Here is a 27,667-nt window from a genome sequence, read left to right on the forward strand (position 1 = left end):
GTATAGTGACCTATCATGAGGTGATAAGGCCTCTGGTAAAGACCAGTAATGATTAACAGTGACTGTCCCAGTTATACATGGACATATACTGAGGTAAAAGACTTGTAGTGAATTAGAGCAAATTGAGTAGTGAGTTCTAGTGAGGAAACGCTGAGGGGAAGAGAAGTGCTGAGGCCTGCAGGTAGGCTTCGCTATGCGGAAGTTGTTATATCTAGCATACTGTACAACAGGGAGCGGCCCAATGGAATGGCCTTGTGTTGTGTGAGGATAAACTGTACATACATTCGCACACTCACACTACACATATCCAAAGGTTGCATGGGGTCAGGCGAACTCTTTCACTGCTCCTCATAAAGATAAAAGCAGTGTGGGACGATCACAAGAGCCTCCTGTCTGTGTGTAACTGTGTCACCGGGGCAGGGAGTGCCACGATTCACAACAATTACTCGCACTAAAGGCAGGACGGTTGCACACATTGCTTTCTATAGCTTGCATGCTATAGATTTATTATGTCAGGGTGTGCTCTGAGGGATGGCTTGCACTAACAAGTCCAACACATTAACCCCATGTGCCCAGCAGATGTTCACATTTCTTTAGCACCGTAGAGGTTAACTCAAGAATGGAGACACCTCAGTGAAGATGAATATCTGCAGAATTTCCCCCCTCCGTCCCCCTCTCTCCTTAGGTTCCCCCCCACCACCCCCCCACTGGTAAAGTACATGCTGTACCAGACAGGGGCCTGGGCAATTTGCCAGCACTTAAGGTCTTCCCAGTTCATGGCTCAAAGCCAAAGCCTGCATCCCGACACCTGAAATATCTACCCCCCCACACATACACCACCAACTCCCTCCCGATGACAGGGAGGGGACATGCACGAAACAGAGAAGAGGCAGTCACGGGACATGGAGCCTGGGGATAAACATCCGTCTCCTGCCTGACCTGAGAGGCCAAACAATCACCTTAACTCTCCCTTTCCCTCTACCTCTCTTGCAATCAGATTGGCAGTTCTTGGAGGCCAGAGCAGATGGGTGGAGGAAGCCTTTACTGGCCACTGGTGGTCAGGAGCTGGCTGAAGGGGAAAAAAGGTGTCAATGACATTGAAGCGGGAGGACTAACCCTTACTTTCTTTCCTACAGAACATAAATTCAAGTTATTCAAAGAATGTGTGGTGTATACATGATCCTACCAGTAGAGGTGGTAGGAACAAGCATTGCAGGCATGCTCGGAAAAAGCTTAGAACTTCTAATTGTGTAACTGGAAGTTACTGGGCCCCATTGCAAAAACAGTTAAGGGCCCGAACTTTGGGAATAAGATATTTGCCATAAACTTATACATGTATGGGACCTGTTATCCAGAATGCTCGGGACCTGGGGTTTTCCGGATAAGGGATCTTTCTGTAATTTGGATCTCCATAATTTAAGTCTGCTAAAAATCATTTAAATACGGAATAAACCCAATAGGATTGTTTTGCTTCCAATAAGGGGTAATGATATCTTAGTTGGGATCAAGTACAGGTACTGTTTTATTATTACAGAGAAAAGGGAATCATTTAACCATTAAACAAACCCAATAGGGCTGTTCTGCCCCAATAAGGGGTAATTATATCTTAGTTGGGATCAAGTACAGGTACTGTTTTATTATTACAGAGAAAAGGGAATCATTTAACCATTAAATAAACCCAATAGGGCTGTTCTGCCCCAATAAGGGGTAATTATATCTTAGTTGGGATCAAGTACAGGTACTGTTTTATTATTACAGAGAAAAGGGAATCATTTAACCATTAAATAAACCCAACAGGGCTGTTCTGCCCCCAATAAGGGGTAATTATATCTTAGTTGGGATCAAGTACAGGTACTGTTTTATTATTACAGAGAAAAGGGAATCATTTAAACATGAAATAAACCCAATAGGGCTGTTCTGCCCCCAATAAGGGGTAATTATACCTTACTTGGGATCAAGTACATGGTACTGTTTTATTATTACAAAGCAAAAGGAAATCATTTTTAAAAATTAGAATTATTTGCTTATGATGACCTTTTCGTAATTCGGATAACAGGTTTCCGGATATGGGATCCCATACCTGTACTGTATTCAATTAATACCCCACTGAGCCCGCCTCAGCAGTCACAGGGTCAGCTTCCCCTTTAGTTATGCCCCTGCAGATAGTAGCATCAGCCAGGGACAGGCAAACTTTGTCTACAACTACAACTCCCATATTCCTCCACAAATGCTGGTAGCTGCAGTCCAATCAGAGCTGGAGACACCACACTGACTCTTTCTGATCAGTAGGAGCCATTTTGTCAGCTTGTACATTTTGTTTACACGGTAACTCTTTAAAAAAACATATGCTGTACAGATAATAATAACATTGTGCGAGGGAGAGGGAGAACACACACGCACGCCGTCACAAGCACACCATTCACAGCCAGGCACACGGGTCATTTAGTCACAAACACACAGGCGGCACACAAGACACACATTAACCCCGAGCTAAGGTCATAATGTGATTACTGTAAATGCGTTGCCTGGTACAGTATGTGCATTATTTATATACTGATAGGTCTCGGATAAGCAGCGCATATGGCTGCTGGGGAAGGGCTGCTCTGGGTCTGACTGCCTTCAGCCGAGATCCCTGCACAAATAACTGCCTGTAGAACAACACGGCCTGCTGAGCCCCCCCACTTGTACTCAAATTCACGCTTTGCCCCACAACACCTGCCATGGAAAAGCAGAATTTTTGCATGAATGATGAAAGCAAGCCTCACTGCGCACATCAAAAATGATAATGACAGCAGTACATTAAGAGATGCCATAGCTGCTGTTCCTCCTCCTTTATATCAAGTACTTTGTATCTGCCAACTTTCCCAAGCCCACAAGCTGCCAGCTGTGATACAGACAGACACAGATGAGGAATGATAGTGCTTGATCTGAATCTCACAACAATCATATGTTGAACGTCAGAAGGTGGCAGATATATGAGATATATAAGGGGAAAAAAGGAACTGCATGGATAAATAGTAGCAGGCCCGGACTGGCAATTTGTGTGTTCTGGCAAATGCCAGAGGGGCTGCTGTAAGGTGCCATAGGCAGTCACTATTTATTGGGCTGTGGGGGGCTATTTGGGCCTGAAATACCAGGGCCTATAATAAATCCCAGTCCAGGCCTGAATATTAATCAAACTAAAGATGCCAGAGGAGGTGTGCTAGCAGGCTGCAAGTTGGACAACCCTGCATATAAGCACTCTCTTCTAGGTTGGGGTTAAAATATTCGCCCATGGTGACTCTAGCACTATTGGGGGGAGCGGGGGGGGGGTATATAGAGCCATAGGAGGAGCTATTGGAAGGGTTATAATCTGAAAATAGGAGGTATTATAGGGAGGGTTATATGGAGCAATAAGAGGAGTTATATGGAGGGTTATATGGAGCATTAGGGGGGAGTTACGGGGAGGTTTATATGGAGCAATAGGGGGGTTACAGGGGAGTTATATGGAGCAATAGGGAGAGTTACAGGGAGGGTTATATGGAGCAATAGGGGGTACAGGGGAGTTATATGGAGCAATAGGGAGGGTTATATGGGGCAATAAGATGAGCTATAGGGACAGTTATATGGAACAATAGCGTGGTTACAGGGAGGGTTATATGGAGCAATAGGGAGAGGTATATTGAGAGTTATATGGAGCAACAGAAGGAGTTACAGGGAGGGTTATATGGAGCAATAGGAGGATCATAGGGATGGTTAAATAGGACAATACAAGGAGTTATAGCGAAGGTTGTAAGGAGAAGTTTTAGGGAGCTGTATATGGGTTACAGGATGGGGTATATGGAGTAATATGAAGAGTTATAAAGATTATAAGATTATAGGGAGCAATAGGTGGAGTTATAGGCAGGATTATATGAATTAATATGAAAAGATTTAGGGTGGGGTATATGGAGAAAAATAAGGAATTATAGGAAGGGTTATATACATTAGAAGTACTTTTTGTATAGGGTGGGTTATAGGAATAAACAGCAGGTAAATGGGGGTGGGTTATATGGAGCAATAGAGGGAACAGATACACAATGATGGGTTATAGGGAAATACTGTATGTGGTAATAGGAACAGTCATAGAAAAGTGTAACAGTGACAATAGAAAAATGTCTAAAGGAGGCAAGTAATACATTTTTTATTTATGTGTGTTCAACCAGAAAGGCTCCTGAGCCACGGGACATTTCCATTCAATTTAATTCGTGCTCAATGTGTTCTGTGAAGCCACAGGTGCCGATACCCATGCTCGCGGCACGCTGCTCTCGTCCCTCCCACTCGTGGCTCTGCCAGTGCCTGCTGAACAGGATGAGGATCATCACTGGCACAGGATCCCTGTTTATACGTGAGCACGGGATTTCCCCTCGCACAAACAAACTCACTGCCAAGTTTAGAGTTAATACAGATTACAGGGCACTGCCAGCCGCAAACAAGTGTATCCCTCCCAGCGTCACACTCCCAGTCTGTAACATGGAGGCATGGCACTGGGTAAGCAACGGGCACGGTGCAGGTAAGCTGAAGCCAGAGGCAGTTTCTGCCTGGTAGGAGAATGGTTAATTATCTGAACTTATTCTGTATATTTTATTCAGCTCTTCTGATTTACAGATCAGTTAAAATGGTCTTTTTCCAATAAACCTCATGTGGTTCTACATCTTGGTGGCTTTGATTGTGTTCATACAAGATGTGTACCAATTAGGATTTACAGCTGCCCTATCATAAGGTGCCCATACACGGGCCGATTGTAGATGCCGATATTGGTCCCTTAGACTGATTCGGCAGCTTATCGGCCCGTGTAGGGGCACAAACGACTGGCCTGCCCGACCGATATCTGGCCTGAAATCGGGCAGATATCGATCAGGCAGGTTAAAAAAATTTTTGGATCAGGGACCGCATTGGCTCGTTAATCCAGTCCCCGAACGGACTGCGCCTATTCCGGCATTCTAATTCGATCGTTGGCCCCAGGGCCAAACGACCGAATTAGCCTAAATTCACCCGAAACCGCCCACCCGTAGGTGGGGATATCGGGAGAAGATCCGCTCACTTGGCAACCTCACCAAGCGAGCGGATCTTAACGTGTAAGGCCACCTTTAGTCCAGTGACTTTAATGAGGGGGTGTTCTTGGATTTGGGGGAAGAGACTGAGTTAGTTGGTAGCCCCTATCCAGTTCCTCCACATTTTATCATATTTCTGGGGACAAACTATAGTGGTATATGTGAGTTGTATCAGGGGGAGTAGGGTTCTGAGAGGGAAGTTTGACCTAAATGTAAGCCATTACTTGTGCCCAGTAAGACTGAATAGTCTGGCAATGGCCTTCCGTAAACTGTTAATTATACACAGTGGGGTACACCAGTATTTTGGGAATAGTCAGCCCCAGCAAGGTGTTCTAACCTCCTTTCAGACTCAAGAGTCAACATTTGGACAGGCGCATCTTAGCTCTAAACATTGTTTTAGTTATAGGAAATCTAAAAAAAAAGAAAAAAGTTAGCTAAAAAATTAATAGAATGTAACTTAGTCAACCTAATTTGCCTTCAATCTGTCCCTTTTGCTTTCCTAGATGCACCCCATCTACCATTGTTCCATCCAACCCTTCCTATAAGCCTTTATTTTACATTTATGAAATGCGCAGACCTTCCACTCAGGGCTGGTTACAGAGTTTGGTGGGTAGAGAATTAGCTCAGGGTCTCCGGCATCTCTGGGGCAAGTGTAGATAAAAGTACAACAGACATAATTTAGTGTATAGAAATTCTACAGCTCAGGAATACAGAAACCTGAAGGCTATTCGGGGAATGCTGGGAGTGCTGCAGCTGGAATACCGCAAATGTATATCAATCGGGCCTCCAGCCTTTCAAGTTTATATAAGCCTGTATCCTATTGTGCCACATAACCCCTCTGCTGGTACCTAGTGTAACTCTCTAAAAATGGCTTCCAGTTACCCTTTTTATGGCAAAAGTGAGTGTCACCCTTCAAGGTCACTGGTGCCCAGTTCCACCCAGCTTCCTATATATTTCTTGCTTCATTCCTCTTCCTCAGTTCTGGCCACGAAGTGGGTTAATATAATGCAAAAAGAACAAGTCAAACATTTAACAGAAACCATTTGTGCTCCATGTCCTAAGGGAGCCCTGGGGATGTGGGGGATCCATAGAAATATCATTATACACAGCCATCCGTGCTTAGTCTTCACAAGAGACACGGGAGAAAAGAGTGGAAACTGGAAGAAATGAACTTACTAACCGCCTCGCAATCCACCAACCTTTCTTGTGGGAGAGAATGTTACTTTGTATGCCCAGAGAGATGTGTTCCAGCAGAAGGTCTGGATTAAAACATTATGCAGGGCAGCAGGTATCATAGCATAGATATTTAGGGGCTTCTTATTGAGGACGTCCCACCCTGAGGTCACAGAACAGTCAGCAGTGACATAACAAACCCTGCCGTGGCCCCATTCTGCAGACCGTTGCAGCATTCGTGATTCTGGTTTGTGGTACGGCGGTGATAGGGGCCACGGAGGGCCCTGTACTATATACCTACAACTGAGCCAGTGTAAAAGGCCCCTCAAGAGCCATGATGTAGGAGTTCAGGCAGCAGCAGAGGGGTTACATTTTAATGTATATAATGTTCTGCAGTAGATCTAATTGGAAGCAGCTCCTTGTCTATTCCTGGCATAGGACGTCATCGCCATGTGTGTACTGGTATCCTGAGGGAGGATGAGGGAACGGGATGTAAGGGATCCAAGGCGAGTGTTCTGAGGGACATAGTCTTTCCTGATCCTTGGGGTGCCCAGCTGCTAGTGGACTACAACTCCCAGAAAATAAATCTATACTTCAAAAAGAAAAAACTTCCAAACTAAAAATGGACGCATTAGAAAGTTCAGTAACTGATAGGGAGAAAGAGAGCTCAGCATCCCACTAATAGGGAGAGAGATAGAGAGCTCAGCATCCCACTAATCGGAAGAGAGAAAGCTCAGCATTGCACCAATAAGGAGAGAGAGCTCAGCATCCCACTAACAGGGAAAGAGATAGCTCAGCATCCCATTAATAGGGAGAGAGCTCAGCATCCCACTATTAGGCAGAGAGAGAGAGCTCAGCATCCCACTAACAGGGTGAGAGAGCTCAGTATCCCACTAATAGGAAGAGAGAGAGCTCAACATCCCACTAATGAGACAGATAGCTCATCATCCTACTAAGAGGGAGAGAGAGAGAGCTCAGCATCCCACTAACTGGGAGAGAGAGAGCCCAGCATCCCACTAATAGGGAGAGAGTGAGCTCAGAATCCCACTAATAGGCAGAGAGAGAGAGCTCAGCATCCCACTGATAGGGAGAGAGAGAGAGCCCAGCATTCCACTAATAGGGAGAGAGTGAGCTCAGCATCCCACTTACAGAGAGAGAGCTCAGCATCCCACTAACACAGGGAGAGAGCTTAGCATCCAACTAATATGGAGAGAGATAGCTTAGTATCCCACTAACACCACCGTAAGAGACTGCAGCATGTGTGACATTCAACGAAAAAACCCTTAGGAGACAGAATTAGGAGTAAGGCTAGAACCTGTCTCTATTGCCAACGGCACACATAGTGCTGGGCTCACTGAATGGCCCTCACGTCAAAGTGCAAACACTGCACAACAGCTCAATAAACTATCAGCCAGAGTGCCCAAACATGTCACTGCGTATGGCCACCTTTTTCTAAGCCTTTGAAATGTTAGAAATGTAATTATGGACCCATGTTTGGGTGCTGCCACAAATTCACCAAGCAGTTTAGTGCTACGTTTTGGAAGCATTTCTACAAAAACTGCATCCCGAGAGACTGAAATATGCAGAAATAAGGGTAAAACTAGCCAATAATGTTACTCTGTGTATGGGCAACTTTGCTCCATCTCTTTAACACTGTTTGAATTAAGATTTTGGAGCCTCATTTTCTAGCAGTTCCACAGATTCCCCATGTGGTTTAAAGCAGGATGACTTCAGTCTCTCATTCAAGCTATTGCCGGTTGCTAGGATAATCGGATCCTAGCATCCACATAGCTGCTAAAATTCCAAACTGGAAAGCTGCTGAAGAAAAAGCGAATTAATTTAAAAACCACCAATAATAAAAAATGAAGACCAATTGCAAGTTGGCTCAGAATAGAACTCTCTACATCATACAAAAAATGAATTTCAATGTAAACAACCCCAATGAGAAAATGCAGAGCACACGGCCGAGCTACAGGGCAGTGGCTCGGGGATAAAAAGGTGAATGCCCTGCGTGGCTCAGTGTTATCAGGAACCACTGCCAATATTTGTGGTCCAGAAAGGATTTCAAAGCAAATAGTATGAGCTGAAACAAATAGACTTTTTCTGTTTCATTTTCTTCACAATTTTTCTAAAATTTATATTAAAAAAATGTACGTCCCTGCTAAGCTCCCTATGCTCAGGGGGAGAGGCGGGGTGTGTGTGCAGGTGGCGGGGGCCCCTGGGGGCCCGCACACCCCAGTCCAACCCTGAAGATAAAGGACTCATTGAATTTATTTTCTAACATAAAACAAACTGCTATTAACCAGTTACTGCCCAAGACACGTCACTCATACAGTTAAATGTATGTTTATTGGAACCAGTGGGTGGCGGGGGTTCAGCAGACAGTAGGTAACTGAGGCTACGGGCACGGTCACCAGCAGTTTAACGGTTAAAGTTCACATCCAGGTGTGTTATGTCTGGGCAGAGTCCAACAACGCCACTGATAAGAGTTAACTCTTCGGGGCCATAGAACTGCATGGAAAAGCAAATAGTCAACTATGTTCCTGCAGTTGCTCTGCGGCCCTGTGCAGTGACGTGGGTAGATCACTGGCCCGAGAAACAGGATCTAAGGATATTTCTACACTTGCCATTTAGGCTGATACTCTATAATGCAAGTCTAATACCCTATCCCTTACCTCTGAGCAGCTGGAGCCAAAATCTACAAATGCTGATTTGCTATGGCACTGGTACTGCCACACTACATCACCTCTCTGCTGTTCTTTAGAACTCTTCTTAATATACACATTTTCCCCCAATAACTTCTAATTCAAATTGCAGGGCTACCCACAATTAATAATACACTGATCTGAGTATCGCCCCACATAAGCAGCTTTACATAAAGGGCAGATAAAGCTCCTTCATAGAATAATAATTTGCTACATAAATAGCAAAACAATAAGCCATTTCTCTATATAGGGTCCATTCCCACACGAAGTCTCCACCAACTGCTAAATATATATAATGTCTCAAACTAGTTCTTATAGCACATTACAACACATTCAATCACTTATTGCTGCATATTTCTCTCCATGTAACTAATCCAATATAAACCATCCTATTGCTTAGCATAATCCTTGCGCTAACTCCTGCTGTTTCTTCATATAACCCTCCCTATAACTCCTCCTACTACCCCACATAACCCTCTATAAAACTTCTCCTATTGCCCCATGTTACCCTCCCTATAACTCCTCCTACTACCCTATATAACCCTCTCTAAAGCTCCTCCTATTGCCCCATATCACCCTCCCTATAACTCCTCCTACTACCCCATATAACCCTCTCTAAAACTCCTCCTATTGCTCCATATCACCCTCCCTATAACGCCTCCTATTGCTCCATTTAACTCTTCCCATAACTCCTCCTATTGTCCCATATCACCCTTCCTATAGCTCCTCCTATTGCTCCATATAACCCTCCCTATAACTCCCCCTTTTGCTCCATATAACCCTCCCTATAACTCCCCCTATTGCTCCATATAACCCTGCCTATAAGTCCCCCTACTGCCCCCTATAACCCTCCCTATATTTTACCTTATAACTATACTGCTGACTGTGTATACCTCCTTATATATCTATTTTGCCACATAGTGCTCTCTATATATGTGTGTACAGTATATACATATACTGTACACACATATATAGAGAGCGCTATCTACTATCTAATCTACTATAATACAACCTAATGTTTCATAAAACCCCTCCCTATAACTAACCAAAACTATTTTTCCAATCACTTTCCAATAACTCCATATAACATTCCCTTTAACCATTTTGGGTGGAAGGAGACCATTATTACCTTTTTTCATCTGGCTCTGACAAGCAGTCCAGCCCGCTGAGATTCTGGTCCATTCAACGTAATTCCATCCAGAACCAATCCGAAGAGACCAAGGTGGGCTCCGCCCCCAGCTGCCCGAGGCTCATGGGGCGTGGCGTTCACATGGAGGCGGGCTGACGCCTCTCACAGGTTGACCATTCCCACTTTAGTATGCAGAGAGAGGTGTTGAGGCCTCTTTGAAACGGAGGGCTCTGAAAGACAAAGTAACAGATGCCTATGATCATGCAATTCATGATACAGTAAGTATACATATTTAACTGAGGTGCGGCTGTTTAGGGTGTGCCAATGGGCAACAAAGGCTAATCATGGGCTCTTACACAATATGGAATATAGCAATATGCTTTTGTATTTCTTTATTCATATAATGCTCCCATTTTTCAAAATAACTCTTCCTACACTTCCTTACCCGGATTCTCTCCTGGAACTCTTCTTAGTGCTCCATATAAATCCTAACTGTTAAACTGCTCCTTAATCACTCTAATTACTTCTTCTAATATGCTAAAATTCTCAGTAGCCCCTCAAGTACATTTCTCTTTTTAACTCTCCCCAGTGCACCACTGAACCCCAAAACCAGCCGTTATAATTCCACAGTACCATTGGCATAACCAGAGGCCAGTCGGGATGAGGGACTGTGTTGTGGCCTGGGTCTTCACACTGTACTTTATTGCTTCTTCTGTATTACTCTTCTTATTGCTCCATATAACCCTGTCTATAACCCTCTCTAGTACTCCATAAAACTTTCAATTAACTCTTCGTATTGTTCCATAGAACCCCTCCATACAACCCCCTCATAATGCCTTCTATTGATCCATATAACCCTCCCTTATAAATCTGTCTGCTGCTCTATATAACTCTCCCTATAACTCAAACTACTGCTCCATATAACCCCCCCTATAATTCCCCCTATTGCTCCATATAACCCTCCCTATAATTCCCCCTATTGCTCCATATAACCCTCCCTATAATTCCCCCTATTGCTCCATATAACCCTCCCTATAACTCCAACTACTGCTCCATATAACCCATAACTCCTCTTATTGCTCCATAAAACCCTTCCTATAACTCCCCCTATTGCTCCATATAACCGTCCCTATAATTCCCTCTACTGCTCCATATAACCCTCCCTATAATTCCCCCTACTGCTCCATATAACCCTCCCTATAATTGCCCCTATTGCTCCATATAACCCTCCCTATAACTCCCCCTATTGCTCCATATAACCCTCCCTATAATTCCCCCTACTGCTCCATATAACCCTCCCTATAATTCCCCCCTACTGCTCCATATAACCCTCCCTATAATTCCCCCTATTGCTCCATATAACCCTCCCTATAACTCCCCCATTTATACTTGGTGCTTCCAATATATTTTAATCCATTTCTTGTAGAAATGGCTGCCGGAACACTTCTCTGAGCTTTCCGCACAGTCTTGATAGGCCGTTCACCCCACATCTACCCTCTCTTCCCTCCCTTCCCCCTCACCCCAGCCCCCCACCCAAGGTGTGAGCTCATGGGGGTCTGTGTCTGGGGTAACCACAGTGTCTGCTTTTAACATAGAGACGCTGCTGTAACTAGAGAAATATGTGCTGCCCTCCCCTCTGCAAGTTAACTGGCGGGAGGGGACCCAAGCTATATGCCAGCCTGAGGCCCCCCTCTCCTAAAAAAGTCTTTGTAATTGCTGGCACAGTCATTAGAGCCCAGCAGCAACATCTTTGTATCAAACAGGTCGATGCATTTGATATAAGAATGTAATCTCAGCAGGCCACACACTAATCCATAAAGTGGCTATCTACATAAGTGACCGGCTAATTGTAGCAGTACCGAGCCATTACACATTGGTGCTTCCCTATTCACCTCAGAATAAAGTACCCAGATCAAAGGGTATTATTATGTGTTCCTATATCAGCTTTATCAATACAACTCTATATAACTTTATGATATATCCCATATACACACACAATCTTCCACTTTGTCTTGGATCTGTTTCCAGTTAACAGGATGCATTTTAAAGAGCCAGTAGGAGAGCATGGGTCGGCGCTGTGATTTACATCCCCCCATAGAAATCCCTAAATAAGACTGTGTCAGCCCCACAGCTTCCCTTCACCTCACCCTTTTATCTAGGCTGTTTGGATCCTGGGCACAGAACTCCGGCCTTTTTCCCCCATGACACCCAGCTGCTACGGCCTAGTCCCGTTGCATGGCAACCAGGCATCCTGGACACCACCAGAGGGATTTATCCTTCTGAACCCTCCTGTCCCCTTGGCATGGCGCCTTTCATGGCCTGTGCCAACGACAGGCAAACAGGGAGCAAAGCATTAAACATTTAGACAGTGAAACAGCACACAGCTGAGCTCCAGTAGTTTGCCAATGCACGCCGCAGGATAAAAGACTATGCTATTGACAGATGGTGATCGAATTCCCTTACCACAAGATAATGGGATATAGACTCAGACACAACCCCATTCCTATTCTACTTGCATACCAAGGGCACACCGATATGTACACAATAGTCATGAAGGTGATGGAGGGGGGTAGTTTAAATAATACATATTATCCTTTTCATTGCCTCTCTAGAGCACTAAATCATTTTATAGAGGGGCCCCACGCTGTAATATAGAGTGGTAGGTACCCTATACTTATGTAACAACTGCCCCCCACCGTCTCTCCAAAGAACAACAGATTCCTTGGATTGTGTAACCGAGTTTTAATCAAGCCTGTGTGAAATTTATACAGGAGGGACGTACAGGCTGGCAGGGGAAGCCAATCGCCTCCCGTCTGGCAGACCCATTGGAGGGAATGAACAATCTGGCTCCTTTGAAAAAGATACTCGGAGGGGGCAGGAATGCCACTTGTGAGAGTGGGTATTCACAGAGTTATAGATGAGAGGAGCAAAGGGGGACCCACAAATGCTACTGCCTGCTGGTTTTGTCGCGCCGAAGATGCAAATGTGTTCCAAGTACTTGCTTCTCTATACAACTCTTCCTATTATTTCTTCCACATGGAATCTCTGCTCCATGATAGAGGAGGATGAAGAGTCTTTATGTCCTAGGCCTGTGATCTCTCAACCTTTTTACCTGTGATCCACATTCAAATGTAAAAAGAGATGGGGAGCAAAACAAGCATGAAAAATGTACCTGGGGTAACAAATAAGCGTTATGATTGGCTATTTGGTAGCCTCTATATGGACTGGAAGCTCTGCTTGGCAGTACAACTGGTTTTCATGTAACCAAAACTTGCCTCCAAGCCAGGAATTCAAAAATAAGCACCTGCTTTGAGGCCACTGGGAGCAACATCCAAGGTATTTGTGGGCAACATGTTGCCCCAGAGCCTCTGGTTGGGGACGACTGCCCTGAGAAACTCCTGGGAGCCCATAAATCAGATTTTGGGTAATCACGCATTTTAAAGCCTATATATCAACTGATTGAATGACTAATACATCAATGTTTTCCTTTATCTATAAAGCCATAGAGCAAGATGGGACCTGGTGAAAAGCTGGGCGTCCAAGAGTTTCTGGAATAAGTCTGAAAACCACTGATCTAAAGGGAACTGGTTTTATGATGACTGGATTATTTTCCTGTATTGTTATGCAGAGGATTAAGCAGGATTAAGTCTAAAGCAACTGGACTTTTTGGAGTTTCCTTGAAAGTTTTTCACCACTCATTCGAGTGGCTTCTTCAGTTGAATTGAGTGGAAAGGTCCAGTTGCCTCAGACTTAATTCTGCATAAAGGCAAATAAATGCCTTTTACTCCCACACTACTTCCTGTCAGCTGATCTCTGAGGGAGCACTCAGCCCAGCACAAAATGGCGGCTCAAGGGAAAAGATGTAAAAACTAAATATTTACTCATATATATTCCAGTTTGGTTATATACTTTAATAGGCCACTTAATATAATATAAACTATCTACGAGTATTCTTTCTGGGGTTATAGTTTTCCTTTAACTGCCAACAACAGATTTACAAATGCAACACTGTGCTGGAGTATTTGGATAATGGAGGCTTCTGCTCTAGGACAATCACTGAGCCACAATAAACAGTGAATAGGCTGACCAAGTAAGCACTATGAGAATGGAGGCTTGAGCTTTATACAGTATGGGAAAAGAAAGTGAACAGAGGAATCACATGAGAAATGACACACACAACGCTAAAACCCATTGATGGCTAAAGAGAGAACAAACGCATCACATGCTTCTTCCCATTAAAAGTGACATCATGGTGAGATTAAAGGGACATGAAGGAAAGAAAGCGACAATGGCAAATTTAGCCTCTCCCCTCCCATTACAAGGCCATGTTTAATTTTACAGCTATGGCAGAAGGGTACAATGTGAATAATACGGGCAATGCCATAAAGAGATGGACTATTGTAGTTGGGGTGCACATCAAGATGCATTGCCTAGCATGGGTTATGTCCATTTGCTTTGCTATTATTGCCTTGGGAGTCTCCAAGGTTACTGCATTATAGTCTAACCTACAGGCATAATCATGAATCAGAATGCCAGTGATATGAGGGAGATCAATAGATGGGTGTAATAAGAGCAAATGTATGAGCGTGCAGGCAGGGCAGTCAAAAGAGACTTGAGAACTTGTGGTGGTGGTGGGGGTTAACATTACATGAGGTTGTACGGAGACAAAACAAAGGACAAGAACAAGCGGGCAAGGCCTATACTGCTCAACTCTATGCTAGTTTCTACTCAAATATATGATTGATAGCTCACCAACTACAAGCAAGCTTATATGCCAAGATCTGGTTGGGTTGACTTTAACCATAATGCCCATCAATCAACCCATATATCTGCTCAGTAGTCATTTTAGACCAACCACCCTGCCATTCTCTTAGATATTCTGTCCAAACTGAAAATCTTATCTTATCTTATTTACCTCGTCGGTGAGTGCATGCAGGCAAGAGGTGCCGTAGCTGTCAGATCCAATCCTACCAACTGTCAGCCTGAAGGATTGAAGCAATAGCATATGGCATCCCACCGCATGGCCAATCAAACGCTATCTATATCTTTGGCCCATGGGCCAAGGGATTGCGTGTATTAAAGGGTTGGTCAGTGTACAGCCACCTTTAATCTTCATTTCAGAGGAAAAGGGGAGGCAAAGAAGGATCTAAACTATACCACAAAACCATAGAAAGAGTTAATGTCCATGAAGACCGCCTATTCAGACAGAGTAGATGAAAGTGCATTAGGGACCATAACTCACTACTCTGTCTGGGCTGCAGGACATTAAGGGATCAATGAGAATCCCCTGAGGCTGGAAGGAAAACAGTCAGCAGATAACGGGAGGAGGCCCCTAAGCTGAGCCCAGTGCTAAGTATTACTGAGCTTTGCTGGAGACTGGGATGCACTGATAGACATGCCTGCGTTGGGCTCATTACTGGGGCACAATAGGCGCACAGAAACAGCTGGGTGTGTATGGTGTCAGCATACGGGGCAGAATAAATGTGCAGAAAGACATGTGCTAAGCCTGTATTTCTATAGGAACATAATACAGATGTAAGCTCTGAGTAAAATATCCTTTATTTCAGGAATATGGTCTGCAATGCTGTACAATTGCTAACAGACATTCAGAGACTCTGAAATATGCAGCATAAAAAGGAACGGAGGGGCTCTCCTTACCAGGGGCCCGCCGAGAAGAGCAGGGTCTTACACACACTTAACAGAGCCAACCCAGTGTGTTCTGGGGATCCAGAATGATACAAGGGTAATGGGGCCCTAAAAGCGATTTTACTTTGGGCCTCTGTGCCACACTATGCATCTTCAGTTACCGCCATGAACTGAAGGAATGGCCATTTATATATGGTCTGCAGAGAGGGCAAGTCAGTACATAAGCAGCAGTAACAATGGCATATACAGTATATATATATATATATATACACACACATAAGAGAGGCCTGCACTGGTCAGTACCAGAACAGTAATAACTCCCCATAGGGCACAAAGGGGTCACAGAGACTTAAGAGAGCACCTGCTCTCCCTATCGACTTTCCCATACTAATCCCTCATTATCATGGGAAGCGCAGATTCGGCGCCACGGGGCCTTTCTCTACGTCTTCCCATCTTTGCACATACATGAATAAGAACATAAAATTTAGGTAAATGTGGGCTCCTAGCCCTAGGAAAAACATGCCAGTTCCATATGCATGACATTGATCTCCTGCAGGGTTTGCATGGGAAGATTACCTGTGCCAAACAAGCCGGCGCGTGCTTCCCTGAGATTATGGCAATATGCGTGGCGGGAGCAGTTTATCCGTATTTATCTATCACCCGTATTTACTGAGTGTATAACACGCAGCGGAAGCCTGAGAAGGAAAGCTGGAGCTGTTTGCTGCCAATTCTGCACTGGGTTCCATGTTGTGGAAAGCAAAGGATGGCACCAGTGGAAAAATGCCATAGCTTCCTTTTCACTTGACCAAGAGTTTTAAAGGCATATTGGAGCTGAAAGTGCGGATTTGCCATTTTAGAAATACACCCCTAAAATCCAAAACAAGTTAAAGAAAGCTATGGTGAACTATGGTGAGATCAGTTTCCACCCTTTTGTAAATATGCCCCAGAGCATGTAAGAGGAGATGGTCATTGTTTCAAGGTGTGTAGAGCAAGGGCTGCCGGTCTGCATAGGATACAGGTATAATACAGTAGGGTGGTGTTAGGGGATAAACTGGGTACTGGTGCCGTGTAAGGAAGAGTGTTCATGTTGGGCTGATACATGTGACTTAATCCCCACTGGGTAGGAATGCCAGGCTACAAGTACTGCTTGCTGCCAGTTCAATGCTACATACAGCTGGCAGGGGCAGAAGGCAGGGGATGTTGCTGCCTACTCAGTACTTAAGACAATTAAAATGTTGGCACTACTGTCCATCCTGTACTGAGTGCTAATATCATTCTGTTGGAGTAACAGGATATTGGCACTGCTACCAATTCTGTTCCCAATACGGATATCGTTTAGTAGGAATATGATTTGGGCACTGCTGGGTAGGAATATAATTCTGCATGATAACATGTAGGATTGCTGGAATTTGGCATTGCTACCCATTATGTACTGGGTATGGATTTAATTCTGCAGGAATAACAGGATTCTGGCACCACTGCCCATTCTGTACTGGATATGGATATCATTTTGCAGAAATAACATGATATGCTTATTGCTGCCCATTCTGTATTGGGTATGGTTATCATTCTGTAGCAATGACTGGCTTTTTAACTGTTCTGTATTAACTTGTTCTTTACTGTGTACAGATACTGTGCTGCCCATTCTAAACTGGACATGGATATCATTCTGTAGGAATAACAGGATTTGGGCACCACTGCCCATCCGTACTGGGGATGGATAACATCCTGTAGGAATAATAGGATTTAGGAACTGCTGCCAATTTTGTATTGGGCATGGATATAATTCTGTAGCAGTAAATGCATTCTGGCACCACTGACGATTCTGTACTGGGTATGGATATCATTCTATAGGAGTAACAGGGTTTTGGCACCACTGCCAATTCTGTACTGGGTATTGATATTCTGTAGGAATTATTGGATTTAGGAACTGTTGCCAATTCTGTATTGGGCATGGATATAATTCTGTAGCAGTAAAAGCATTCTGGCACCACTGACGATTCTGTACTTGGTATGGATATCATTTTGTAGGAATAACAGGATTTTGGAACTGTTGCCCATTCTGTACTGGGTAAGGATATCATTCTGTAGGAATAACAGGATTCTGGCACTACTGCCCATTCTGTAAAGGGTATAGATATCATTCTGTAGGAATAACAGGATTTTGGGACCACTGCCCATTCTGTACTGGGTATGGATATCATTCTGTAGGAATAACAGGATTTTGGGACCACTGCCCATTCTGTACTGGGTATGGATATCATTCTGTAGTAATAACAGGCTTTTGCAACTGCTGCCCATTCTGTACTGGGTATGGATATCATTCTCTAGGAGTAACAGGATTTTGGAACTGCTGCCCATTCTGTAAAGGGTATAGATATCATTCTGTAGGAGTTTCAGGATTCTAGCACCACTGGCCATTCTGTACTGGGTAAGGATGAGTTGTGTTGAGGAGGCAAACTGAGGCAAGCTGTAAAGGCAAATATAAGTAAACTAGGGGAAAACATTTTGTTTTTTAGTCTATAATCTCTAATTCAGAATTGAAGTGCATATTTGTGAGATCATAAGTTGAGGTTCCCTCTCTATCAAGCAGCTGGCATGAGTAAGGAAAGACACTGATGCATGCCATTTTGTACAGGGTATAGATATCAAGCTGCTGGTGTGTGCAGTAAAACCTGGATCCTCTGCCGCCCTGTTCTGTGCAGCCGGGGGTTGCAAGGGAGCAGGGGGACCGGATTGTGCTACTGTGTTTGGAGAATGCAGGTGGAGGCGAAGGGAGAAAGCTGGCACTGGCGCTAATCATGTTTAACGCTGGGGGGAGTTGGCGCTCTGTCTCTGGCAGTGCATAAGCCGAGCTGTTGGCAGCTGCACACACTGTGTTTACACAGACATTAGCTTGGACTGTGTACCTACTGCTAATACACCAGGAGGTGGAAAAGTTGGGAAAGACAGGGAAAGAAGGAGAGAATTGGGAGACAGTGTTAGGGAAGGCTTGTGTATAAGAGTGTGGCCAAGGGGTAGAAGAGACAGTAGAAAGTGTGAATGTGACTGGCATAGGGGTAAGTAAAAGAGGGTATGAAAAAGGCGACAGAAGGGAATGAGGGCAGACACATATGGAACGAAGACAAGACCAGCATCTTGCCCCTTTGGCCCTCCAGATGTTGCTGAACTAATGGAATTCTAGCAGTTCCTAATCATCTGCAGGGCAGCATGGCGACCATCCCTGCGCTGGAAAAGTAATGAGGAAGGAAGCGAGGAAGTTTGGGAAACTCGAAATGAGAAACCCTGATAGCAAAGGAGAAGGATAAGGTGATAAAAGAGAGAGACAGGCATATGGGAACGAGGGAGTGCAGAAGACAGATGGAGATCCACAGACACAGCAATCATCCTGTTTACTGTAACGCCTGTCTGTCTATAATATAACCCGGGGCTTGTGGGGAAACGGGCGGTGCGGAATAATGTGTGGCAAATAGAGCGATGGGAAGGAGAGAGGGAAAGAAAGAGAGAGAGAGATAGAGAGAAGGAAAGAGAGGGAAGGAAAGAGAGAGAGAGGGAAGAGGCCGGGCATGAGAGAGGAGGTGACAGAGAGGAGAAAACCAGAGGGAAACACAGGAATAGTGGAGGGAGGAGGGTGAGCGCAGACGCTAGAGATTGGAAAGAGAGCGCTGGTGAGAAAAAGAGACAGGTATAACAATAATGAGATAGCAGAAATAGAATGGAATAATGAACAAACAAGAAGGGAGAGAGCAAGAAAGGTAATAACAAGCACTATTATTTAATAACAGGAAAAGTAAAGCCAGGAATGAGACAGAGCAGAGAAGAGACTTATAGAGTGCAAGGAATGAAACGCAAGCTATATGGTTATATCTTCGGCCCACTCCCCTGCCGCTCTGCACTTGCTCATTTTCTAGTCTCTTGGGCTATACTTTATGGGGCAGCCGCAGAACTGGCATGGCAAGGGTTACTCTCAGAGCTGCTGCCTAGCGGGGGCCAAAGGGTTAATGCTGGAGCCTTACCTTCCGGCTCCGACTTCCACGTGGTTCATTATGGAGACCTTTTGGAATCAACAGCTGCTTTGTGTTTGCTGCATTAGCACGAGAGACATGTCTGTAGCGCTCTCACATACATACATACATACAGACGCACGGAAATACATAAACACGCTTACAGTATTTACATATATATATATAGCTAGGAAAATAGAACTGCTCACACAGGCAAACAAAATGCCCTGGCTATAAGGGCTAATGGCATCCGCAGGCTGTTCAGCCATCTGAAATGTGTAAGAAAATGCTAAAATTCTATCCAAAATATAACTAAAAAACCAGATATCTTTCCCTTGTAAAAAAAAAACTTCGAATACAGTATGTTTGGGTAGTATCAGTTTTCCTTTAAACTGCGAGTCAATAAATGCGACGCACTGATTGGTTGCTCGGGGTTACAAGACCTGCAGTAAATCTCACACCTGTTATTCCATCACTCTCCTGTCTCATCACTAAGCACCGATTTAAGACGGACCGATGACATCACTAAGCACCAATTAGAAAGAGGGATTTGAAAGGGTCCGTTCAGCTAAAAATGACCCTAGGGGAATTCTGAGGCAACTGGCTTTAATTTTTTATGATTTCTGAATGATTTACATTTTTTGTTCTGCAGCTCTCATGCTTGGAATTTTAATGGCTATCTAGATACTAGGGCTTATTTACCCCAGCAACTGGGGAGCAGTCTTGAAATCATAATGGAAGATAAATATAAATAGGGCCTGGAAAGAAAAAAATAATGAAAGGGGAACTCCGGCTTCCGAATCAAAATTTGTTAAAGAGCCCCACACAGAAACCCCTAATATCCCTATCCCTGTAATCTGTTCCTTCAAACAGTAGGAATAAATACCATTTTTATATGCTGAAATCCAGCTGCAAAACTGTTCTTCTCTTTCTGCATCATTTGTAATCCTGGCAGGGGAGGAGGGACTAAAACACTGATGTTACAAATGTATATATACAGCCACCCATATATTAGCCTGCCATGCTGATGAGTACAAAGTGGTACGGGAGTGGTATCTGATAAGTACGACTATTGGCATTTGACTCTGACATGTACATGTACTGGGCTGGGGCACATAACCGACAGCATTCCACACCTGAATGGTTGCAGGTTTGTCATTTAGGCTTAATGTCAGTCACGGCACCATTAGAATTTCCGTAGATAAGGACGGGCTGTTAGTAAACATGTGTCATATCCATTATCTCTATCATCAAAAGCTGTTTCCACCGACACTAATGCTGTATATTCAGTGCAGATAATCGATACGATTACCAAATATATAGATATCAATACGTATTTCTACCCAGTATTCAGTAACTATTGGTAACATTGCAATGAACAAAGAGGTTACAAAGCATTTACAGCACAACAGTAGTAAATGAAGCCTGTCGGGGCAAGGACTACATCAATGAGCCGATGCGGTCCTTATCCCAATAGGATTTTGAAACCAATATTTGCCCAATATTCACCCAGATATCAGTCGGGCAGGCCCGTTTGTAAAACCCCATACGCAGGCCAATAAGGTGCCGATTCTGTCCATAAGGCCTAGATCAGCCACAATATATATATATATGGAAACCAATATTTGCCCAATATTCACCCAGATATCAGTCGGGCAGGCCCGTTTGTAAAACCCCATACGCAGGCCAATAAGGTGCCGATTCTGTCCATAAGACCTAAATAATCCACCATATATATATGGAAACCAATATTTGCCCAATATTCACCCAGGCCTGTTTGTAAAGCCCCATACACAGGCCAATATGGTGCCGATTCTGTCCATAAGACCTAAATAAACCACCATATATATATGGAAACCAATATTTGCCCATTTTTCACCCAGATATCAGTCTGGCAGGCCCGTTTGTAAAGCCCCATACACAGGCCAATAAGGTGCCGATTCTGTCCATAAGGCCCAGATCAGCCACCATATATATGGCCAGCACCAAGGCCCAGTGGGGTCCTGATAGAAGACCATATGTGCAAAACTGATCATCTTCCTGAAGAAGGGGGGACCCCAAAGCCTCTAGTTATTCTCGTGGGCGTGCATGTAAGAGCGCTAGCAGGAACACCTGACCGCCAACCAGTATGTATTTCACAATATGCCAGTTGTACTGAGTATTAACACCTATTAACATGACAATGAGCTCTGGCTGCCAAGGCTACAGCTGTCAGTTGTTACAGATATTTCCATATGACAGTCGGGTATCTCTTACCAACCCCATGTCTGTATCAGCTGCTGGCTCCCCAGGGCACGCCGAACATATTAACTGATTATGGTCACTTACGTGCAAATATAAGCAACCTCTGCGCACTCTGAAGGCCAGAGCTCCATCTTTGGCTATCGATTTATCCTTGACAATAAGGGGCAGATATTTCAAAATTTGAGTTTAGAGCTTAATACCTAAAAGCATATTTATTAAATGGTGAATTCCAGCTTTCACCCATTGATAAATACCTTTCTAAAAATCCCATAGGAATGAATAGAACATAGGTGAGTTTTCATGTATTAAGCTCTGAACTCACATTTAGATAAGTCTGCCACTAAGGTTTGATTACATTCAGAAAGGCCTTACCTTTATGAAGAGGATCTATTATCCAGAAAGCTCCAAAATACAGGAAGGTCATCTCCTACAGATACCATTTTTTAAATGATTTCCATTTTCTATGTATATATCCATGTAAGTGGCAAAACAGTCTACTGGGTTTTTTGATTTTTAAATGTTTTTTGGTAGACTAGATGGTATGAAGATCCAAAGTATCTGGAAAAGCAAGGTTCTAAGCATTCTAGATAATAGATCCCATAGCTGTATTACCAAGGCACAGCAGCACGGCAACAGTTTCAAAAAGTTTGGTTTGCACTAGGAGCCCAATGTAAGGTCCCAGCTGCTGAATTGCACAGGGGACTAGCCACCCAGGCATAGAATTATCAGCCAATCAGATTTCTAAACCTGATTAGAACCCATTGACATTGAGTCATGAAACCCAGTCATCGTCGGTTCAATATCAGATGAACTTTACAAAAAAGTCCAGTCATTCTGATGCTGACTTTAGACCATAAACTTTCCGGGTATTTTCGCTTTATAACATACTAAACAAGGCTGAAGAAAAGACATATATCCATCAAGTCCAACCTTATTCATTGCTAGAATAAGCCTTTTGTGTTTGAGAACGAATATAACAGAATGCTTCTGTATTCTTCCGCTGAAAAATGGCTCACGTATTCCCTGGGCAAATAGATGTTGCATGGAGTCAGTCAAGCCTGGCAGTGGGGCTCTGTGAGACCTAGACCGCTACCAGCCGCTCTGAATAGTGACAGCTTTGGGGTATAGACTGCCGACTCCACCTATGTTAACATGCATTATTCAGAAGTATTGGATTTCCATGTACAAATGGGAGTGAGGAATAAAAAATAAGTACAGTATAGGATCCCTTATCCGGAAACCCATTATCCAGAAAGTTCTGTAATAATAAAACAGTACCTGTACTTGATCTCAACTAAGATATAATTACCCCTTATTGGGGCAGAACAATCCTATTGGGTTTATTTCATGGTTAAATGATTCCCTTTTCTCTGTAATAATAAAACAGTACCTGTACTTGATCCCAACTAAGATATAATTACCCCTTATTGGGGGCAGAACAGTCCTATTTGGTTTATTTAATGGTTAAATGATTCCCTTTTCTCTGTAATAATAAAACAGTACCTGTACTTGATCCCAACTAAGATATAATTGCCCCTTATTGGGGGCAGAACAGTCCTATTTGGTTTATTTAATGGTTAAATGATTCCCTTTTCTCTGTAATAATAAAACAGTACCTGTACTTGATCCCAACTAAGATATAATTACCCCTTATTGGGGCAGAACAGCCCTATTGGGTTTATTTCATGTTTAAATGATTCCCTTTTCTCTGTAATAATAAAGCAGTACCTGTACTTGATCCCAACTAAGATATAATTACCCCTTATTGGGGGCAGAACAGCCCTATTGGGTTTATTTCATGGTTAAATGATTCCCTTTTCTCTGTAATAATAAAACAGTACCTGTACTTGATCCCAACTAAGATATAATTTACTGTGTAAATAATTTTATTAGCAAACTTAAGATAAGAGATCCGAATTACCGAAAGAACCCCTTATCCGGAAAACCCCAGGTTCCAAGCATTCTGGATAACGGGTCCCATACCTGTATATGTGTGTATTTGTTGAATAGTGTTTTTACATGTTTTTTACATAACCCCAAATGAATCAGAGTAATTGAAAAAGGGATGTTTATTCCCGTTAAGCCTATTTCTCTATGCCCTATAGAGTTCTATTTGCTCCTTCCGCTGAGGATGCCCTGAAAAAAGGCCTTTGTAGGAGACTCCCAGAATGCAGCGGGCTAGCGTCAGCACCAGACAGCGTTACAGTTACAGCACAGATTTCCACATCTCCAGAGCAAATAAACCCTAAAGAGCCCATGTTACGGCTGGGAGGAGGAGGAGGAGGGAGAGCTGCATTAACCCTGACACACAGACACAGATTTCCACGCGGTGGGATCCGCACCATCCAGCGCTGACCCAGTTCTGCTACTTACAAGGCGGCCAGGGGACTGACTGACATTCCACGTGTGCATCTCAAGGATAACACGGCTGTGGATTAGCAGTCACTCCTCTCCCTGACCTCAAATGCATTGGGATAAAGGCAAGGGGAATAAAAGGGATGGTACCCAGCAGATAAAAGGGGTAGTTCACCTTTAAATTAATTATTAGTATGATGTAGACATTGATATTCTGGGACAATTTGCAGTTGGTTTGGTTGGTTTTGCTTTTTGTTCAGAAGCTCTCCTGTTTGGAATTCAGCAGCCATGTGGTTGCTAGGGTCTTCTTTACCTTAGTAACCAGGTATTAGGTCGAATGAGAGAATATGAATAGAAGAGGGACTGAGTAAACAATAAGAAATATAAATTAGAGATGCACCAAACCCATTTTTTTGGGTTCGATCGAACCCCCTGAACCCACCCTGACGGATTCTGACGAATCCCGAACCGAATCCTAAGTAGCATATACTAATAAGAATCAGAAGGGGTTAAAAATCGCTGTGCGCTCGGCAAAATTTTTCCCTCCTGACCATTTAACCCTTTCCAAATGCTAATTAGCATCTGCTAATTTACGCTAATTAGACCCTGGATTCGGTTCGGCCGGGACCGTGGATTCGGCAAAAACCGAATCCTTCAAAAAAAGCCTGGATTCAGCCCAAATCCCGAACTGAATCCAGGATTCGGTGCATCCCTAATATAAATGAACAATTATGAGATCACAGAGCAATCGTTTTTTGGCTGCCGGGGTCAGTGACCCCCTCCCCCCCCCCATTTGAAAGCTGTAGCAAATAATTTAAAAAACAAACAATGAAGACCAATTGCAAAGATGCTAGGAATAGGGCATTCTATAACATGCTACAGTTCATTTAAAGGTGAAAGCAATGAATCATTTTCCTGCTGGAGAACCCTATCGAACATATGCCGATATCAACACGTGTACATCACAGGTTAGGAGCAGGCATTCCGGTAGTAAGCTGTTTAAAGGGGAAGTAAACCCCCCAAAATAAGAGTTTGACTAATGATAGAAAATGTTATTCCCAGCAACTTTCCAATAGAGATCTATTAAAACGTTCTACTGCCACGCTTCTGCCACTGCCACTGCCAAACACCACTGAACCAAAGTAGGAATAAATCCCATTTTTATATGCTGAAATCCAGCTGCAAAACAGTTCTTCTCTTTCTGCATCATTTGTAATCCTGGCAGGGGAGGAGGGACTAAACACTGATGTTACAAATTGTAACAACTTCTCCACAGCTTACAGACAGCATGCAGGAACTACATAACCCACAATGCATTGCATTGTGATGTTCCGTCCAGGAAGCATAGGGGGCACTGACATGCAGATATAAACATTGCCTTACTCTTATAGTCTAGGGGAGCAAGTAACTCTGAGTTATGCCACTGTAGGAAAGATTTATGATATATATATATCACAGAGCCAAGTGGCCAGACATAGTGGCTGCCAACATTGCTATGCGGCAGGACCATACTGGGGAATAAGGGTGGCTCTATACTAGAGGATGGGGGCTCTCCAGGGGTCCTATGATTTATGTATCACTTTTCTCGACCTTTAAGAATTAAAGTGGTACACAAGCTGCTGTTGATCCCACTACTGCAAATAACTTTATTTAGGAGCTGGGTGTGTTCTAATCAGGAACTGATGGGAATGGGGTACTCCCTGCTGTAAAGATCACACCCCAATGCATAAGTCTCCTTATACTACTATAAAGTAAAGGGGCCTCATTTCTTAACAATATAAATTAGGGGGTACATTATTTTTATAATATCTAAATTAGGGGTACCTTATTTCTCATAATATATAAATTAGGGGGTACATTATTTTTATAATATATAAATTAGGGGTACCTTATTTCTAATAATATATAAATTAGGGGTACCTTATTTCTCATAATATAAAACCGTATTAGGGGTACCTTATTTCTCATAATATATAACCGTATTAGGGGTACCTTATTTCTCATAATATATAACCGTATTAGGGGTACCTTGTGTTTCATAAGATATAAATTAGGGGTACCTCACTTCTCATAAGATATAAATAAGAGGTGCCTTACTTCTCATAATACTTAAGTACAGTACATTACATTGATGAAGACAGGTGCTAAGGGCAAGATTGTAAGCTCTTGTGAGCAGGGCCCTCTATTTTTATTCTGTACCTCGTTTGTTGAATTATTGTAAGACTTGTGGGAGTTATAAATTAAGCTGTGTATCTTGCTGGGACTAAAAAATAAATGATGATGATGATGATGAAGAGGATTCTGTTAAATAGAAGCTTTACCCTATGAATGTCTATTGTGAAGGTAAGTGGAAATGACTAACATGTTTAACCAAGCGATACTAGTAGGCTTAACTGTAACTAGAAGTGTTAGGAGAAGCGCTAACTGTATGAGTGACCCTGTGGCCTGTCAGAGAGAGTGTGGCACCACCACGGCTGGATTTGGCACAAAAGGATGGAGGGAGCAGTGGAATTTGGAAATGAAAGGGGGGGGGGGGGTGGCGAGGGCAGTGCTGGTATGTGGGAGTGGGGAGGGAGACGGTGCCCGCTTGGTCCAGCGTGGGAATCACTAAACTACAGTGTCCTACTTCAATCACATGCAAATCCACATCCCTAATCTGCTTACTAACTCAATCCAGATAGAGCAGGGGGGAACATGACAGGAGAAAGGGGAGGAGGGGGCTGAGAATTGGGGAGCACAGTAAAAATGGGGGGAGAGGCAGAGACAGACAGGGCACAGATGAGCAGAGTAGCTTACAAGCAGGGACGGCACATAGGGGAAAGATGGGCGCACAGTGTATGGGGTGCTGGTACAACACCCAGTCAGTACGTGGGAAAAAAGGCAAAAAACACCAAACAATTTCAACTAGAATTAAGTTACAGCCACAGGTACAGGCACTGCTTCCCAGGTCCAGTTGGAGATTCAAAACAGCCCCCCAGCCCAATAAACAGTGACTGTCTGTGGCATCTTACAGCCCCCCTGGCATTCCCAGTACCCAGAGGCACAAACAGCCCCCCCAGCCCAATAAATAGTGACTGTCTGTGGCACCTTACAGCCCCCCTGGCATTCCCAGTACCCAGAGGCACAAACAGCCCCCCCAGCCCAATAAATAGTGACTGTCTGTGGCACCTTACAGCCCCCCTGGCATTCCCAGTACCCAGAGGCCCAAACAGCCCCCCCCAGCCCAATAAATAGTGACTGTCGGTGGCACCTTACAGCCCCTCTGGCATTCCCAGTACCCAGAGGCCCAAACAGCCCCCCAGCCCAATAAATAGTGACTGCCTATGGCACCTTACAGCC

At 43.8% G+C, this 27,667-nt stretch overlaps 1 protein-coding gene across 2 annotated transcripts in view; it reads right to left on the reverse strand.

Moving 5' to 3' along the window:
• thra (thyroid hormone receptor alpha) overlaps nt 1–27,667 on the reverse strand; it is a 127,617-nt gene that overhangs the window by 33,049 nt on the left and 66,901 nt on the right. For both annotated transcript variants that reach the window (XM_012952539.2, NM_001045796.1), the window contains 1 exon segment: nt 10,080–10,309. In XM_012952539.2, coding sequence (XP_012807993.1) covers nt 10,080–10,132 — 53 coding nt within the window. In that variant the 5' untranslated portion in view covers nt 10,133–10,309.

This window comes from Xenopus tropicalis, chromosome 10 (genome assembly GCF_000004195.4).
Source record: "Xenopus tropicalis strain Nigerian chromosome 10, UCB_Xtro_10.0, whole genome shotgun sequence".
Taxonomy (NCBI): domain Eukaryota; kingdom Metazoa; phylum Chordata; class Amphibia; order Anura; family Pipidae; genus Xenopus; species Xenopus tropicalis.